Below are 15,758 nucleotides of genomic sequence, written 5' to 3'. Positions count from 1 at the left end.
ATGCTCAGCTCAAAGGAGATATGCCATGTTTGTTTGGAGTATAAATTAAAAATTACAAAGCTAAGAAATTGAGAAATTCTTTTTACATGTTTTTAACCCATTACTGGCCATTATCCCTTTTTTTGGGTAAGCAATGGATCTTTTAGCCTTTGTTGTTGCACCTGTAGGTTCAACTAACTGCTATAATGCCTGTAAATGTAAAAGAAATAACTTTTTTCTAAGTACTTCACATCAGGAAAATTATAAATTTTCCGATTTTTTGTTCTCGCACTTGGCAGCACTGTATGTCTGCTGGTAGTTCCTGGACGACATTGAACTGTGATTTAGTTGTCTGGGTGTGTCTGTTAGGAACATATGGATGTCCATGTAAGATTAAGTATACTTCATATTTTTTCAAGTAAGTGCAATATCGATATACTTTATGCGTTCCAATAATGGGGCAATGGCATGTTACACAATTCTTGTATACACTTATTATACAGAGAAGAATTGCATTTTACGTTGTTTATATCTGGTTTTTTTTTTTTTTTTTTTTTTTTCATATTCTATTCGAATTTTACGATTCCAACAGGATAAAAACATGCCGCGTGGACTTACACTTGAAGAAATTCTAGCAGAACTAGAGAACCATCAAGAGAGTGACGATGAAGATGATGACGTAGAATTGGCGATTATTCCACCCGATGCAGATGTAATAACAGATGAAGAAGACATTGACGAAAATGTACTGAACACTGAGTCTGTTGTACAAGATGTAGCCGGTACTTTAGAGCTCATAACCAGCCGAGATGAAGCTAATGCTACAGTTGTACCTCCAGAAGCCAAAAGAAGGAAAGCGTTAGGAGTTGGAGCAGAAAGTGGTACATTATCTACAAAAAAATATAAGTGTAAGTGGTATAAATGTCAACCAATGTACACAAACACTAGTGATCCAGGGAAGAGCAACAAACATTATGTTGCGGAATGTCTAGCAAATAAGACAGTGGCCCAGGTGTTTGAGGATTTTTTTTCTGAGAAACTAATGGATACTATTATTGAACAAAGCGAAATCTATGCTTGCCAACATAACAAAATAAATTTTCTGCTAACCAAAGAAGAACTAAAATCATTTATTGGCATACTACTTCTGAGTGGTTATCATAAGCTTCCCCATGAGAATATGTACTGGGAACAGGCTTCTGATGTCGGTGTTCCTTTAGTCTTCAAATCCATGTCAAGAAATAGGTTTCAGGAAATAAAGAGATTCATTCATCTCAATGACAACTCCAAACTAGACAGAAACGACAAGATGTACAAACTGAGGTTGTACTTTGAAATGCTGAAAAAGGAATTTGGTAAATTTGGGGTATTTTATTCAGAACTCTCAATTGAAGAAATAATGGTACGTTATTATGGCAAACATCAAGCTAAAATGTTTCTGACAGGAAAGCCTATAAAATTTGGTGTCTTATAGGTTCCAATGGCTTTCTTTATAATTGTTTGCCATACTAAGGCAAGACTGACAACAAACAGGAGCCTTTAGGTGCAAGGGTAATAAATGAACTAACCAGCATGATTCCAGAATCAGAGTATCCGAATTATAAGCTTTTCTTTGACAACTTTTTCACCAGTGATGACACGTTGATCACACTCAGAAAGAATAAAATGAACGCTACAGGGACAATAAGAGAGATCCGAACTAACGCATGTCCTTTGATTGACTCAAAAAGAATGGCAAACGAAAAGGAATGAGGATTCTATGACTACGTGTTTGATAAAGAGAATGAAGTTTTGGTTGTGAAATGGAGTAACAATAAATCAGTAAGTGTAACGGCAAATTACAGTACTATTACTCCCTTGAGTTCTACTAAAAGATACTCACGGGCAAAGAAAAAGGAACATTTCATTGAAGAATATAATGACCATATGGATACGTAGATCTACTGGACAAGCAGATATCACTTTGTAGGATGAGGATAAGATCAAAGAAATGGTGGTGGCCATTATTCACACAGGTGATAGATACCTGCATAGTAAACACATGGTGTACATACCAAGTTGCTAACTCTAATGAGAAGCTCTCACTTTTGCATGTCCGACGGAGAATAGTGATGTTTTACCTATCAAAGAAAACAGGATCAGTACCAAAACGCAGAGGACCACAAGGAAGCAAATTCATGGGAGGACGGGTGAGCACAGATGTACGACTAGGTCCAGGAAATCATTTCATTGTGCCAAGTAAAACACAGAAGATATGTGCTTACTGCAAGAAAAAAACAACAAAAATTTGTGATAGGTGCAATGTTGGTGTACACGACAAGTGTTTTGCTTCATTTCATACTGAATAGACATTCAATAACATTAAAACATTCTTTATTTATTGTTTGTGTTGTTTCTTACAACATTATGCATGGAGAATAAGATTGCCAATTTGGATAGCGCATTTGGCCAATGTCTCAAAAATGGGACGGTCTGTAGTTTTTGTCTAATAAACTGAAAATTTTCAAAACAGCTTTTTATTCAATTAATCACTCAATGTAACGTATTTATGTATAAAAGTTTGCAAAAAATGATCCGATAGAGTTTTGGCCAGTAATGAGTTAAAAGTGTTGCACATAATAATGTCGCCTAATCTTTGCAGAGTAGGCTACGATATTCCTTCACTGTTAATAATTACAAAAATATTTTGAAGTTGTCAGATAAATACTAACAATATTGACAAGATTTGATACACTTACTCATATAGCACATTTAATTATAGCCTACATTCTTCACTCAGGCTTTTGAAGAAATCAGGCTTATTCAAAAAAATGTTTCAGACTTATGCATAAATAAACAAACTTTGTTTACATTAAACTAATACTTACTTTCAAATTGTTTATAACTTTTATAACCAGCAAATTTACACTTCGAACATGAATAGCCACTTGAAACCTATACAACAATGGAGAGAGAGGACAGAAAACTGGAGGGAAAACATCTGACAGAATTGTTTCATTGGCTAGCTAGGCAAAGACATGTTGTGAGTGGCTGGTTTGATTTTTAGAGGGAAACTCAAATAGACATTTATAACAAATGTCCTTCAGTAACAAGTTTTACAAAATTAATATTTATTAAATAGTTGTGTTTCATGTAGATTTATGGTACTGAAGACATCATTTTACTCTTATATTACGAAGTTATCAAAAAGAAAATTTTATATTAGCTGTTCATTAATTTTATATTGAAATTATGTCAACAATTTGTTATGGAAGGGCATTTACAATTTCAGGGGAAATTTTATGTCTTTGATAAACATACCAAATTCCTTCTTTTAATTCCAATGTATTCCTGTTAGGCTAACTTAAGTGCCCACATAGATTTTGTCACATGATCATCAATGTGTGTGATACAAATAATAATAATGAAATATCCTTCTGTAACAGAAAATATTTTATTTTTTCTAAATGTGTGAGAAAAAATCACACTAATAATTTTTTAAAAAGGAAAATGATTATAGCCGGCCGGAGTGCCCGAGTGGTTCTAGGCGCTACAGTCTGGAACCGTGCGACCATTTCGGTCGCAGGTTCGAATCCTGCCTCGGGCATGGATGTGTGTAATGTCCTCAGGTTAGTTAGGTTTAAGTAGTTTTAAGTTCTAGGGGACTGATGACCTCAGAAGTTAAGTCCCATAGTGCTCAGAGCCATTTTGAAAATGACTACAGCATATGGAACTACATAATTTTCTGAACAAAATTGCACAAAGTTTTATGGTGATTAAAACGTTTTTGTATTTCAGTACTTGTGGCATACAATATCACAGCCTGACCCAAAAATGAAGAAGATGGCTCTTGAATGAGATTCTCATTCTGCAGTGGAGTGTGCACTGATATGAAACTTCCTGGCACATTAAAACTGTGTGCCGGACTGAGACTCGAACTCGGGACCTTTGCCTTTTGCGGGCAAGTGCTCCACCATCTGAGCTACCCAAGCATGACTCACAACCCATCCTCACAGCTTTACTTTTGACAGTACCTCGTCTCCTACCTTCCAAACTTTACAGAAGCTCTCCTACGAACCTTGTAGAACTAGCACTCCAGAAAAAAAGGATATTGCGGAGACATGACTTAGCCACAGCCGGGGGGATGTTTCCAGAATGAGATTTTCACTCTGCAGTGGAGTGTGCACTGATATGAAACTTTCTGGCACATTAAAACTGTGTGCCGGACCAAGACTCGAACTCGGGACCTTTGCCTTTTGCGGGCAAGTGCTCCACCATCTGAGCTACCCAAGCACAACTCACAACCCATCCTCACAGCTTTACTTTTGACAGTACCTCGTCTCCTACCTTCCAAACTTTACAGAAGCACTCCTGCAAGCCTTGCAAAACTAGCACTCCTGAAAGAAAGGATATTGCGGAGACATGACTTAGCGACAGCTTGGGGGATGTTTCCAGAATGAGATTTTCACTCTGCAGTGGAGTGTGCACTGATATGAAACTTCCTTGCAGATTAAAACTGTGTGCCGGACCAAGACTCGAACTCGGGACCTTTGCCTTTTGCGGGCAAGTGCTCCACCATCTGAGCTACCCAAGCATAACTCACAACCCATCCTCACAGCTTTACTTCTGACAGTACCTCGTCTCCTACCTTCCAAACTTTACAGAAGCACTCCTGCAAACCTTGCAGAACTAGCACTCCTGAAAGAAAGGATATTACGGAGACATGGCTTAGACACAGCCTGGGGGATGTTTCCAGAATGAGATTTTCACTCTGCAGCGGACTGTGCGCTAATATGGTAGAGCACTTGCCCGCGAAAGGCAAAGGTCCCGAGTTTGAGTCTCGGGCCGGCACACAGTTTTAATCTCCCAGGAAGTTTCAAGAAGGCTCTTCTTTTAAAGCACCAACAATTAAATTTGCATGTAACGGCCACAAGTGTCTGTAGTTTCGATAACTGAAATCCAGATATTGCTGTCCTTGAGTTCACTGTGTATTTATACAAGAAAATTTATGTAAATTGTCGGTATGTAATTTTTACACAATGTTGATTCATCTGGTATATTTTGATTTAAGCAATATTTGTGCAGGAAGCCTTTGAGAATAGCATTTGTAAGTTTGCGAAGAGAAATATTGCTTGCAATGAATGCTTCACAAACATACATGTTAAACTGACTTTTTTGGTTACCTTTGGAAATATCCCTGCTACTACAACTTGCTGTTGTCAGAAGTTTTTGTCATGGTCCTTTCTTCTACACTCTTGCTATATGGAGACTTGTCTTGACATGCCAGTCTACTTGGAACTATTTTTTGCATGACACGTTTTTCTTGCAAACGCCTCAGTATAAAACAATTTTGTCATACGTAAATGTTCCAGGATGCTCACCTATCCATGAAACGACATTTCTTTTTTTGGACGGCATGGCACCCAACACATTACACACACATGTCGTAAACATGTTCAACTGTGTACAAGTAAATAGAAAGCTAAACTGATATGATGGAAATACGATTAAAAGCTTGTGTAGTTTGTTACCTACGCATACGGTATGACATTGGAGGGGATTAATTGGGGACACGGGCGCAGGAGCATTGACTCTTGTCTGCCTGTTCCTGTTCCTCTTCTGTAATGATTTCTCTAGGCAATGGCCTCTCAGTTATCAATTGCATGCAGTTCTAGGTCTCGGTCAATCTGTGAGACTTCAAAACTAGATCAAGCTAGAGATCGCGTCAACATTTTTAATATATTGTTAACATAGAGAGAGAATATGCATCATCACTAGTTTTTAGTTAAAATATGCAATAACTGGTGAAAGGAGCCAAATACGCAAATGTATATGCAACATGCAAATGCATGAAATTCAGTCTCAAGTCAATCTCACAAAGACTCAAATTATGTGATTTCAAAAAAGTAAAAATAACTGGCCAACACCAGAGAAAGACATTAATCGCCAAACATTAAAAAAAGCATACTGTGTAAAATCCCTTAGGGACCTCCTGGATGACAAGTTAAAATGGAGTTAACATGTAAACTAGTCAACAAGTTTTGTTCAGCGTAGTTTGCTGTTAGAAACATCAGTCCTTGTGACCTAAAGATAAAAGTGTTGGTTTATATTCTACATTTCACTCCCCATTGCCTCATGGAATTATCTTCTGGGACAATGTACCTAAACTAAAGAAAATAAAGCAGACTATTGTATAGGCCATTTTAAGACTCTTTGAATTCTTATCCTGCTTCCAAATACCAGTGTGTTAACTCTGTAATGACATATGTAGCTGACAATAAAAATTAGTTCCAGCTGAACTGTGATTGCATGGATATGAACAAAGAATTTGCTTGCTTAGCTTGTTTAAGTTTGAAACTGGTATCTGAGACTATATAGCCTTTGATGATTTCTCCAGCATCATGACATGAAATATTAGGCACAGAGTCATACCTTGGCCCACAAAACAAAGTTCATGTAGGACATAAATACTGGCTATGAAAGCCTGCATTATATTGTTGAACAAGACAATCATGACAATCACAAATATGTGGTAGTCATATGTGATTGAGATGTTGATCACGAGAAACTAAGTGATTAACCATGGCTGTTAGTGGTTCCTGTTTGTCCGGAACTCCAAACTGAAGCATCAAATTAACCCACTCAGAACATCCCAATTTTTGTCATAACAACATTGTGCAAGCTCTTCAGTTCATCAGGTGACAATGACTGCACAGAATATCTGACTCAATAAGTGTACCACTAGAAATTCTTCAAATTTTAACAGTATATTTCAAAAATATTTATCCGTTATTGAGAAGCACATTAAAAATATGGTTTTTGGATACGGTACTTGTACATGTAAAATACATGTATAAAATCAGTCACGAGACAAAAATGCAGTTTATAAAGTGATTCAACATCGAGAAATATGGTGTAAAGTGCCTCCGTTATCATCAAAAGGCTTCTGGGAGCCTCATTTTATATTACTAAAGCAAAATATTTGTGCATGTAAAATCTGATCTGATCTGAGCTGTAAAAATGCCTTTGGTTTATTTCAATTTCACATAAGTAAACCATCAAAATTTTACTAACCCATAAAGTTCTTGAGTGACTTGCCATGGAAAAATGCTTCTGTTTAAAAGACTCTGGCTGAAAAATCGGGTACCAGTTGCCTCATTCTACCTTCCTCAGAACCTTTAAAAATGTTTCCAAAAATTTTGGCATGCAAACATATTCACACATTTTTATGCCGAGAGAGGAGACAGTAGCAGTGGGAATGAGACAGAAAAGTAATAAATACTAGAAGATAGTACACAGTGGTTGTGGTGAAGGAGACAATGGCAATGTGAGAGAAGGACACAGTAGCAATGAAACATAGTTGAAAATGATGGATCAGTGCTAGAAAAAGAATGAAGGAGAGTGCCAGTGGGAGAGGAATAAAGAGAATGAGTAGGAGAAAGTGGAAGTAGATGAGAGCCAGTTATAATGAGAGACTGGGTGTATGACAATGACAAAGAGAGAGATAGTGATAGTGAGAGGAGGCAGCACCAGTGGGAAGGAATGGATGCGATGGTATCAATAAGAGAAAATAAGATGGAGACAGTGACAGTGAAAGGAGAGAGTAATAGGACAGGATGAAGGAGACTGTGGCTCTGAGACACGTGACAGTGACAGTTAGAGAGACTCAAAGGGATCAAGACATTAAGCTGGGCTGAACGAGTGAGTGAGAAAGGGAGTGAATCTGATTGAGCAACTTACAGTGATGGACTAGTGAGTTTGAATGAGTTACAGTTAGGGGCGCTGATGTGTGAGAAGTGAGTTGCATCTTAAAAGGAGTGTGAATATGCTCGCATGCCAAAATTTTTGGGAACATTTTTAATGGTGCTGAGGAAGACAGAATGAAGCAGCTTACACACCACTTTTCAGTCAGAGTCTTTTAAGTAGGGGCATATGCACCTTTTTTGTGCTCAGATAGGAGCATTTTTCCATTGTGACACACTATGACTCATAATTAGATACTGAAAATATGACTGATAACAATTAAATTAAACTAAGTGTGATACTTGTAACAATACTATTTAAAACTTCAAAGTGATGCTATGTACTGTTATTTGATGGAAATTACCTAGTAAGTGACTCATGCCACATATTTTGTAGAAAATTAAGTCTGTTTATCATTGGATAAATGAACTGAGATTGTAAAATGAGCACTGCAGATGTGGTATGAGATTTATTTTAATAAACATTCACAAAATCTATGGTATTGTGGAAGACCATAGCATTAAAATTCATGAGATCCTTATGTGATGTTTCACATCTCATACAAACAACATATAGCTTCTGAATTACTTGTGCATATTCATGCCACATTTTCTGACACCACATCAAAAATGTTTGAGAGGCATTACAAAATCGTACTTCAATATGTTGGAACATAATGTGAATGAATCCGTGTTTTGCTGATGTCACATCATAAATGCTTGAGTGATAGTACTATATCTTATCTGGATATGCTGAAGCATGATTTGAATGAATCTTTGTTTTGTTGCATGACTGGACACCAGCTCATAGTCAAAACAGTGAGCTGATGAAAATCACACAAAAAAAAAAACTGTTGCTGGAAAAATTATGGAGAATATATTTTTGTACTCATAGTTCATAAACAGATTTTAGTACAGTGTCAGACAAAGGTTGGCTCTTTGTTTGTAGCACTGTATGATTTTAATTCTATAAAGCACAAGAAAACAATTTAGCAAGCCAAAAATATATTCTTACATGAGGAAAATATTTCTGATTGCACATAAGGCTGCCAGATTTCAGGAGAGAAGAGCCTCAAGACGGTGTAGGAATATAAAATGTGCAGCAGCCTTTGCCTTTGAGTAGGAACAGTAAGAAAAGTGCTGCTAGGTAGCAGTCATGGAAGAGGTGTATGTCCTCAGTTTCATAAGAAGTTAGATGATTATTATTATTATTATTATTATTCCAGAATGAGATTTTCACTCTGCAGCGGACTGTGCGCTGATATGAAACTTCCTGGCAGATTAAAACTGTGTGCCCGACCGAGACTCGAACTCGGTCCCGAGTTCGAGTCTCGGTCGGGCACACAGTTTTAATCTGCCAGGAAGTTTCATTATTATTATCATTTACTGCTGAGGACGCTAAACAGCAAGACCATCAGCACCCTTGCATTAATGATATATCCATGAGTATGGTGAAAATTTATGAAAAAAAGGTCAATAAAATGGAAAACCAATTTTCATCCCCCCACAAGAAGTGCAAGGTAACCCCAACAAGCTGAGCTTCAGAAAAGCACATAACAAAATCCCAACAAGACACAGCAGAATATAAAACCATGGGTAAAATAACTAAAAATAGAGTTAAAGAAATGCCAAATAACTGCAGCATTATGACTACTTATAAACAATGAGTGATCCAGCCACTTTGTGACATATTAAAATCTCACATCCAATATTTTGGGAAGAATTCCGGGCACCATACAAAATTATGGGAGAAGTGTGAAGTCATCAGCATTTTTTAGCCAAGTGCAGGGCTGAATTATGTGACTGGGTGTTTAGGATCTTTGCGTGAGAGCTTCACAAAAGATTATCACACTTGTGACCTACATGCATGCATGAGCACTGTGTGTGTGTGTGTGTGTGTGTGTGTGTGTGTGTGGGCAAGCGTGCTCATGTTTGTACTCTAGCTCAAGAAAGGATTCATTTCAAAAGCTGGACGTATTGTTTATTTTTTGTTGTGCCTGTCAATGACTCAGCCCTTCTGCTTTCCAGTGAGTGGCCATCTTCATTCCAAAAGAATTTACTTTCCTGATAATATAAGACATGCAGAAACATCATAATCACTGATGGATAAAGTATCAGAACTCCTATTAGAGAAAGCACATGAAACTTTCAAGAATGTTTATGATTAGAAATTATGTGACCAATTAACACTGAACAAAGAGAAAACAAACAGAATGCACTTCAACACAAAGAGGGAACACAATAGTAGAACCAACTGATTTGTGTATGTGTTTATATATATATATATATATATAAAAACAAAGATGAGGTGACTTACCGAACAAAAGCACTGGCAGGTCGATAGACACACAAACAAACACAAACATACACACAAAATTCAAGCTTTCGCAACAAACTGTTGCCTCATCAGGAAAGAGGGAAGGAGAGGGGAAGACGAAAGGAAGTGGGTTTTAAGGGAGAGGGTAAGGAGTCATTCCAATCCCGGGAGCGGAAAGACTTACCTTAGGGGGAGAAAAGGACAGGTATACACTCGCACACACGCACATATCCATCCACACATACAGACACAAGCAGACATATTTATATATATAAGTACAATATAACTTCTGCACAATTTCAGTGCAGTAATGTGTTCATTGTAAATAAGTGTGTATGTGTATGTGTGTGTGCGTGCGTGTGTGTGTGTGTGTGTGTGTGTGTGTGTGTGTGTGTGTGTGTGTGTAAGTACAATCTAACTTCTGCACCATTTCAGTGCAGTAATGTGTTCATTGTAAATAAGTATTATAGTGGTTGTTTCACACGTTTATTACCTTATAAATAAATTTTAAAAAACTTTTTTATTTTAAATTCAACGCATTAGTATTTGTAAAATGATTCTTTCATATAGTGTTCACTAAAAAAGTGACGATTATTCCACTTGGGAATCGTGAAATGGTACATTAGCTTCTTTGTTTGAGTTGTAAATATTTGTCTTGTATTGTTGTTTTTCTGACATGTTCTACATCCTGGAGGACCTCCTCACTACAGATCAATTGGAATGAAAGTAAATCTAATCTAATCTAATCTAATCAATTGTTGCATATAGTACTGTCAATAACATTTATAGATTTTATAACAAGCATAAAGCATTTGGGATTAAAATTGTCAGTTAACATAGAATGAACACACAAAGATGCTAACAAAAAGGAATACCATCAGCATGTTTTGGTCTTAGGTTTCAAGCATCTATTTGTAACAGTCAATATCTTGTAGTGACAATGTTGCAGCATACACTCAGTTGTTACCTACTGGATTCTTTTCTGGGACGTGAATGCAAAAAAAATCGATATAGATTTTATAGTGCAGAAAAGTATCTTAAGATTGATAACTAGAAGTAATCATTACGCTCACTGTAAAGAACTTTCAAAAAACTTTGTGTATCTACTGCACCAATGAATACATCTACCGATCTGCTGTGCATACCAGGGAAAACATTTCACTAATAGTTCCGTACATAACCATGACACAAGATTTGGTTAAAGCGTGTAAACTATATACAAAAGGTCCATAGCCACTTCGTTGCCTAGACATGGCACAAAGAAACTTTTTTTCTGTTTTCTGAAACTGGTCTCTAGATTGGCAATTTTCACCAAATGAAAAAGTTACCTGCTCTATAAATGAATATTGAACAGAGTTCAGAGCACATTTTTTTTCATGCAGAACATAAAAAACTTGTTTCTCCTTTAAATAAGCATTGAATTATTGGGGTCATCTGCTAAGAAAAATTCTATTTTAATTTTTTTTAATACCCCATTTTTTTATCCACATCATTAATTTTCCTTTTCAACATCACCTCCTCCCTTACAAAGTGCTCTCTCTCTCTCTCTCTCTCTCTCTCTCTCTCTATCTATCTATCTATCTATCTATCTATCTATCTCACTGTCTGTCCCTAACATTTGTTAATTTCAGTAGCAGACAGGTTTCTGTTGCTGTGCTAATGAAATGTCTCAGAATTTTAAAGTTAATGGCTGAGGAATACATAAAATTCTCTGTAAATTAAGTAATTGTTTACCTAAATTTGCCTCCTTCTTCTTAACATAAAATTAAGGTACATCTCTTTCAAACCACTGAGCTAACATTAATAAACACATAAAAAAAGTTTTGCATCACCTTAGTTCCAAGAGTTCCAGAATCTGTACAGAAAATTGGAATAGACATCAACATAAACATCATATCCGCCCTTTTTATAGCTCATTAAAACCATACATTGAATGTTGTACTACCATAGACCGAGACCTTCAGATGTGTGGTCCAGATTGCTGTACCTCTAATACCCAGTAGCACATCCTCTTGCACTGATGCATGTCTGTACCCATTGTGGCATACTATCCACAAGTTGATCAAGGCAATGTTGGGTCCTGATTGTCCCGCTCCTAAACGGCGATTCAGTGTAGATCCCTCAGAGTGGTTGGTGGGTCACATTGCCCATTAACAGCCCTTTTCAATCTATTCCAAGCATGTTCAATAGGGTTCATGTCTGGAGAAAATGCTGACCACTCTAGTCGAGCACCTACTGAAATAGCTAAAGGAGAATTAAAAGATGCATTTTATACAGAGCTTAACGGAGTTCTTAGACAAACAAATTCTAGGCACATAAAAATTTTAATGGGTGACTTGAACACAAAAGTTGGTTCAGAAAATGAAGGGCTTGAACATACCATGGGTGTGCTTGGTGTGGGGATCAGGAATGTAAATGGTGAATTGTTGACAGATACGTGCGCTGAACATGACCTAGTCATTGGAGGCGCATCGTTTCCACATTGTAACTGTCATAAGATAATATGGGTTTCTCCAGACCACATTAACAAAAATCAAATAGACCACATAGTCATAAGCTGCAAGTTCTGGCACTCTCTGTTAGATGTCAGAAACAGAAGAGGAGCAGACATTCGAAGTGACCACCACCTAGTTTTGGCAGAATTCAGACTGAAGATAGTGGCAAATAGAACCAAGCTCAATCACAAGTACAAGAAAATAGATGTGACTAGGTTAAATGACCAACAGATCAAATAAACATTTGCCCTTGAACTACAAAACAGATTCCAGGTCCTCTCTGAAGATAACTTTACGGAAGAGGGAACTGAAACATGTTGGCAAAAAAATCAAAGACAGTTATTCAGATGTGGAAGAAAACATCTTAGGATTTAAGGCACATCAAAGGAAGGAATGGATCTCTGATGCTTCATGGAATGAAATCAGCCACAGGAAAGAACTAAAACTTAAGTTAAATCTTTGTAAGACAAGAGCGCAGAAGAGCGAAGTGCATAAAGAATACATGGAGGTGAACAAAAAAATGAAAATATGGCTACGTCGAAATAAAAGGAAATCGATAGATGAACAAGCAAAATTAGCAGAATAGGCAGCAAGACAAGGAAATATGAAAGAGCTCTACAATATAACCAAATGGTTGTTAATGAAGAACTTCAGATGTGAAGGACCAGGTAAGAACAACGATGGGGTGATGCTTACAACTCAATAGGCACAGCTACAGCTTCAAGGAACTGTTAAATTGTGAAGACAACCAAGCGGAACAGGTAAGAGATGTTCCAGAGGAAGTCAAAGAAGATCAAGATATAAATTTGCAGTGCCCCACAATGGACGAAATTAGGATGGTTTTGAAAACACTACAGAATACAAACGCTTCAAGCCTAGACAACATAACACTGGAGATCTTAAAAGCCGATATTGAAAGTACTGTTAAAATGCTCCATCCCTTGCTGAAGCATATTTGGCTTGAAGAGAAATCTCCTAAGAAGTGGAAAAATGATTTGGTGGTAAAACTCCCAAAAAATTGGTGTGGTATTACATTGTTGTCAATGCCCAGTAAGGTCCTCGCCAGAATTATTTTAAACAGAATTAAAGAGTCTCTTGAAAAGCAACTGCATAAATAACAGGCCAGTTTTATGGCACAACGAAGTTGTGTTGATATTATTAACACTCTTAGGATCATTTTAGAGCAAAGCAAAGAATTCCAAGCAACCATGTACCTGGCATTCATTCATTTTCAAAAGGCCTTTGATTCCGTGAAACATAAAGTGCTCTGGCAGGTGTTGTGAAAGTATGGCATACCACAGAAGATCTTAAGCATCATAAAATATTTATATGATGGCTACAAATGTTGCGTACTCCACAAGGGAAATATGACAGAGCCCATAAAAGTAACAACTGGAATCTGGCAGGGTTGCATTTTATCACCAACACTTTTTCTACTTATTCTAGACTCAGTTATGAGAAGAGTCATAGCAGGCAGGACACGAGGAAGCCATTGGGGGATCCATGAAAGTCTGGAGGATTTGGATTTTGCAGACATAGTTTTATTAGCTCAAAGGCTGACTGATATGCAAGCTAAATTAAACTTGCTAAAGCAAGAAGCAGAGACTGCTGGCCTCAAGATAAATACAGGTAAAACAAAGGAAATGAGAGTAAATTCAGGGAACATGGAGTTACCACTGTTAATAGGGGAGCAGCGGGTGGAGACTGTCAACTCATTCCTGTATCTGGGTAGTACAGTGATGGAAGATGGTGGAGCTGAAGAAGACATGAAAAACCACATTAAAAAGGCAAATGCTGCCTTCATAAAACTGTATCCAATATGGAAAAATAGAAATATCATGTACAAAACAAAAATCTGTATTTTTAATACAAATTTAAAGGCTGTCCTTCTGTACTCCAGTGAAAGCTGGAAAATGAATAAAAAGATAACATCCCAGTTACAAAGCTTCATAAATAGATGTCTTCGATGCATCATGACTACGTATCTGGTGGCCAGAAAAAATATGTAATGAGGAGCTCTGGCGAATAACAAACCAGATACCTATAGAAGACCAGATACGAGAGAGAAAGTGGGGTTGGTTGGGGCACACCTTGAGAAAACCTGATGGAGTCATCGAGGAAAAAGCATTGGAATGGAATCCCCAGGGAACAAAGAATAGAGGAAGACCTAGGGGCACATGGAAGAGGACACTGGAAAGGGAAGCAAAAAGAGTTGGCAAGACCTGGGCAGAATTGCGGCAAATGACCAAAGACAGAGACAGATGGCGAGTTCTCCCAGATGGCCTATGCCCCTACAGGGGCCAAAGGAATTAAGTCAAGTAAGTCTACTTGAGCGATGTCATTATCCTGAAGGAAGTCATTCACAAGATGTGCATGATGGGGGTGCAAATTGTTGGCCATGAAGACATATACCTCACCGATATGCTGCTGATATGGTTGCACTGTCGGTCAGAGGATGGCATTCATTTATCATACAGCCGTTTGGCCCATTGCATGACCACCAGCAGTCTACATTGGCCCCACATAATGCCACCCCAAAACAGCAGAGAACCTCCACCTTGCTCCACTTGCTGGACAATGTGTCTAAGGCAATCAGCCTGATCGGGTTGCCTCCAAACACATCTCCGACGGTTGTCTGGTTGAAGGCATATGAGACACTCATCAGTGAAGAGAACATGATGCTAATCTTGAGTGGTCCATTCGGCATGTTGTTGGGCCCATCTGTACCGCGCTGCGTGGTGTGGTTGCAAAGATGGACCTCGCCATGGACATCGGGAATGAAATTGCGCATCATGCATCCTATTGCACACAGTTTGAGTCATAACATGATGTCCTGTGGCTGCACAAAAAGCATTATTCAACATGATGGCGTTGCTGTAAGGGTTCCTCCAAGCCATAATCCAAATGTAGTGGTCATCCACTGCAGTAGTAGCCCTTTGGATCCTGAGCGAGGCATGTCATCGACAGTTCCAGTCTCCCTGTATATCCTCCATGTCCAATCAACATTGCTTTGGTTCACTCTGAGATGCCCGGACACTTCCATTGTTGAGAGCCCTTCCTGGCATAAAATAACAATGCAAATGGTATTGACTGTTTAGGCATGGTTGAACTACAGACAACACGAGCCGTGTACATCCTTCCTGGTGGAATGACTGAAACTGATCAGCAGTTGGACCCCTCTGTCTAATGGGTGCTGCTTATGCACAGTTGTTTACATCTTTGGGTGTATTTAGTGACATCTCAAAG

At 37.9% G+C, this 15,758-nt stretch overlaps 3 protein-coding genes across 3 annotated transcripts; all 3 read left to right on the top strand.

Moving 5' to 3' along the window:
* The first annotated feature begins 580 nt into the window (after nucleotides 1-580).
* LOC124775820 (piggyBac transposable element-derived protein 3-like) lies at nucleotides 581-1,453 on the top strand. Its single transcript, XM_047250656.1, has one exon. The coding sequence runs from the start codon at nucleotides 581-583 to the stop codon at nucleotides 1,451-1,453; it is 873 nt and encodes a 290-aa protein (XP_047106612.1).
* Nucleotides 1,454-1,949: 496 nt separating this feature from the next.
* LOC124775810 (piggyBac transposable element-derived protein 2-like) lies at nucleotides 1,950-2,327 on the top strand. The gene has a single exon (XM_047250644.1). The coding sequence runs from the start codon at nucleotides 1,950-1,952 to the stop codon at nucleotides 2,325-2,327; it is 378 nt and encodes a 125-aa protein (XP_047106600.1).
* Nucleotides 2,328-9,292: 6,965 nt separating this feature from the next.
* Nucleotides 9,293-13,098, top strand: LOC124775799 (craniofacial development protein 2-like). The gene is made up of 3 exons (XM_047250633.1): nucleotides 9,293-9,296; nucleotides 12,223-12,727; nucleotides 12,786-13,098. Exons 1-3 carry the CDS (start codon nucleotides 9,293-9,295, stop codon nucleotides 13,096-13,098), a joined length of 822 nt encoding a protein of 273 aa, XP_047106589.1.
* The last annotated feature ends 2,660 nt before the right edge of the window (nucleotides 13,099-15,758 follow it).

The sequence above is a fragment of the Schistocerca piceifrons genome, chromosome 1, assembly GCF_021461385.2.
Source record: "Schistocerca piceifrons isolate TAMUIC-IGC-003096 chromosome 1, iqSchPice1.1, whole genome shotgun sequence".
Classification (NCBI taxonomy): domain Eukaryota; kingdom Metazoa; phylum Arthropoda; class Insecta; order Orthoptera; family Acrididae; genus Schistocerca; species Schistocerca piceifrons.
Note: the sequence above shows the minus strand (reverse complement) of the source record. Positions and strands in the feature narration are given on the sequence as shown.

Coding starts and splice junctions, on each gene's coding strand:
- LOC124775820 (XM_047250656.1), top strand. CDS start 581: ATGCCGCGTGGACTTACACTTGAAGAAATTCTAGCAGAACTAGAGAAC.
- LOC124775810 (XM_047250644.1), top strand. CDS start 1,950: ATGAGGATAAGATCAAAGAAATGGTGGTGGCCATTATTCACACAGGTG.
- LOC124775799 (XM_047250633.1), top strand. Junction 12,728..12,785: donor AAGAAAATAGATGTGACTAG/GTTAAATGACCA, acceptor AACAGATTCCAG/GTCCTCTCTGAAGATAACTT.